Source organism: Cynara cardunculus (assembly GCF_001531365.2).
Source record: "Cynara cardunculus var. scolymus isolate 2C chromosome LG 6, CcrdV1, whole genome shotgun sequence".
In the NCBI taxonomy this organism is placed as follows: domain Eukaryota; kingdom Viridiplantae; phylum Streptophyta; class Magnoliopsida; order Asterales; family Asteraceae; genus Cynara; species Cynara cardunculus.
Window position 1 is genome coordinate 13567073 of NC_037533.1, and position 3585 is coordinate 13570657.

General features: G+C 39.9%; 1 protein-coding gene across 1 annotated transcript; it reads left to right on the forward strand.

Moving 5' to 3' along the window:
* The first annotated feature begins 604 nt into the window (after positions 1–604).
* LOC112514644 lies at positions 605–1696 on the forward strand. Its single transcript, XM_025121226.1, has 3 exons — positions 605–1058; positions 1154–1366; positions 1448–1696. The coding sequence occupies exons 1-3, from the start codon at positions 795–797 to the stop codon at positions 1505–1507; spliced, it is 537 nt and encodes a 178-aa protein (XP_024976994.1). The 5' UTR covers positions 605–794; the 3' UTR covers positions 1508–1696.
* Positions 1697–3585: the final 1889 nt, after the last annotated feature.

Here is a 3585-nt window from a genome sequence, read left to right on the forward strand (position 1 = left end):
GGCTGAAAAAGAGGGTAAAGGGGAGGGGTGACATGGGCGGACCTACCACGGTGGTTACGGTGGCACGTGCCACCGTATTATTTCTTCATCGAAGGGTAAAAAAAATTAGGTTCGTGAAAGGTGCAACCATATTAATCTGTTGTGTGCCACCGTATGTATTTTGAAACTACAATGAGAACAAGTCTTATTTGGTAGAGTTGGTTTGCAAGGCTTTATTCCACTCCAGACCCAAATTCTCTTGTTAGTGTCATTTTTTTAGTCAAATAGTGTCATCGATTGGATTTTTTTTGTATATTTGTTTCTTATAGTCAACCGATGCCACTGTTTGAAATTTTTTCTCTGTAGTTTTTTCTTATAGTCAAAATGTGTCATCATTTGAAAAAAAAATCTGGGTCCGTCCTTGAGGGGTGAGAAGAGGGTTTATTTTTTTCTTTTCTTAGATGCCACATTTTGTCGGAGTTAACAGACAAAAAGTAACGTACCGACTCACATTTGTACTAAATGAAGTTAAAGGACTAAGTTCAATAAAACTATCAAATGTTAGGGACTAAAAATGTAAACAACTCTTGAAAGATTATCAAAACATTGGCGTAGCCGACACCATGGACTGTCTCACACCCAATCACTCCCTTCCATCATCATTCTTCAGCAAGTCCACACTGAATTTAGGAATTTCCAACCACCCAATACGACCTTAATTCCCATCCTCCATTCAACAAATTATCCTCACGGATTTCGTCATTCAAACAACTTGGAAGCAGTAATTCAGGTTCAGTGATCGTAGTAGAAGAGAWATGAACGACGTGGAAGCAGCAAAGAAGCAGGGATTACCGCCGGTGGTGTTGTCGGCTACAACTGCCGCTGCTAACGGTACAAATGGCGGTGGTGGTTTGTTCAGTAAAGGTCGGTATAAGTTATGGGCAATTGCTGCAATTTTGCTACTAGCTCTTTGGTCTATGTTCACTGGCTCCGTCACTCTCAAATGGTCCGGCGCCGGCAACGTTAATAATCCTCTCTCTGATTCATTCGACTCCCCGGTCCGCGACCTCGACATCTTGGTACCAATCTCTCTACTCTCTCTCTGTATACACACACACACACACACTTATAACTGAATTCAGTTGGATCTGAATGATATTTGTGAACGAATTAGGAAGTTGAGGAGCGGGAGAAACTGGTGAGGAGGTTTTGGAATGTCTACACACACAGCAAGACGACACGGTTGCCGAGATTCTGGCAGGAAGCATTCGAGGCGGCATACGAGCACCTGACCAGCGACGTCGCCGGATCGAGAGACGCTGCCATTTCAGAGATCGCAAAGATGTCGTTAGTSTCCGTGGATGTTGAACCATTGCCTCTCAACACGGTTCGCTTTCCATTTCACCTATGAATTTGTTTCTGTATCATTTTATTCGTCTTCCGTTGAAGGAAACTGTTGCTTATGCAGGGCTGGGGAGGAAGAAGAAAGAGCATGAGGCAAGGTGTTGGCAGGAAGAACGCTGCTTAAATACTGCCCACCAACTGTTCGACCAAATGCAGGCATGTAATAAAGTTTTAACTTACTGAATAGAATACTACTGAGTGAAGGTGTGTCTTAKTTGTCTCTTGCATAATAGCTGGAGATGTTGATCTGCAAATGCAGTTGTTGTACCAAAATTTTCAACAACATTTATACATAATATTTTGATTTGGGGTATTGATGTTTGGTTGCTAGTGGGATTTAAAAATAAAGTTGCATTTCACGCTTTGAAACTTTACAAAGCAACTCACGGGAGCTTACATAACAGCAGATCAAACTTCTCATTCAAGAACTAGGTGTAATAAAGAAGGATCTTATCAGAAACAATGAAATATGATCGATCCACCAAACATGAATAAAAAACACCATGAAGGGAGTTACTTGCTAGGGAGTAGGGACCCCTTGAACACCTTCAACCGACTTTCCATATCCCACTGATTCCAATATATGGACTTGTCACTGGAAACTTATTGGTTTCTCTTTTTCGGCATCTGGGTCTTATCATAGAACCACTCACTGCCTGACAAAATATGCACACAAAATGATTAACCTTAGAGTCCTATTATGGTTCAGTATAGGATTTCCGATTGCAAATTAGACAGAACYGGAACTGTGAATCCTGTTACAAACAACAGAAACCAAAACATTTCAGAAAATAATGGTGCAAGTACATGCATGCTAGATGGTATTATCTACAGGTATTTGGCCAGCCATATTTAGATCAAGAGCAAAAGGGTGGCAAGAAACAAGGTAAAAGACAATGTAATACGGTAGGATACACTAATTGACGAAGAGTCTAGATTTGGCAACACGATCAGCGTAAAACTTACCAGAACAATGGTTTAAAAAGTGGTCAAAAGGGCTATCAAAACTTGTACCTCATAAGTGGAGAGAAAAAATAGAATGTATGGGTACTTTGTGGTCCATGTTTGGTAAGCAGTTTAACATTGTTAAAATTCTAAGAATTCAGGGACTGTCTTTATTTGATATGGTTCATATTTGAACTCCAATCCTCTTGAAAAAGTATCTGTTCTGATTGCCTCTCCCTATAAGTTGAATTTTAACATCTGCTACTGGTTTTCACTTTCATTGATTACTRTAACTCTGGTGTCAATGATACTTAAAAGATGAATGTTTGCAGTTTGCTATTTCCATTGCTTGCGGTAGATTTTGTATTCAGTCGATTCGCTGCTAGTAGTGGATGTCATTAAAAGGTTTTGGATCCTCCTAGGTTTATACGTGCATTCATTAATGGCATTAGCTCTATTTGGCCTTCTAATCTCTTGCACTATGTATTTAGGAAATCATATCGTGTAGTTAATGCATTAGCAGCACAACCTTATGAAGACGAGTGTACACACTTGCAACAATTTTGGATCATTAGCTAAGGAGTTGTTTGTTTGCTTACGGCTTTATAGGCTTAATGGTATAGAGAGTTCATTCGCTCAACCATATCGGAAGTTTTGTATATGGCTTAATGATTAACCTCTCAGCCGAGTAGATTCAGATATTACCTCCCGGCTTTATGGATTCAGCCATTTTCCATTMTTTTTCCCCCAAAACGCTCTTCTTGCTCAGCCCTTTTTCTTTTTGGATTCAGTTCAGCCCCTGCTGGTCAACCTTCTTGCTCGCTCTCCATTGCTGTTCCTTCTCGCCWTTACAGTGTCTTTATATTCCCATTTCATCTGATAATTCATAACCAAAAGGTACTAAAATAGGGCCGCAATCCAATTTCTCAATCTTCACCCACCAATCTCTCTCGGGGTTAATTGCACGAAAATTCAACATACCTCGGTCTAATTCTTATTTTGAATAACATAGTTTTAAAACCTTCATTTTGATACCTAGGATGTGTAATGTATCAAACATTTAAGTATYTGGATTACCTATACATCAGGAACTGGTTAACCAAATAACGTACAAGTTTAGCAAAACCTAATATGGAAAAAGAAATGACATGATGGAAAGTGTTGCAGCAACAATGGTGGATACAACTTCGGTCGAAGAAGGTGGTGGTGGTTGAGGTAGAGGCGGTAGTGTTCGACATGGTGGTTACYTGTGGTGAT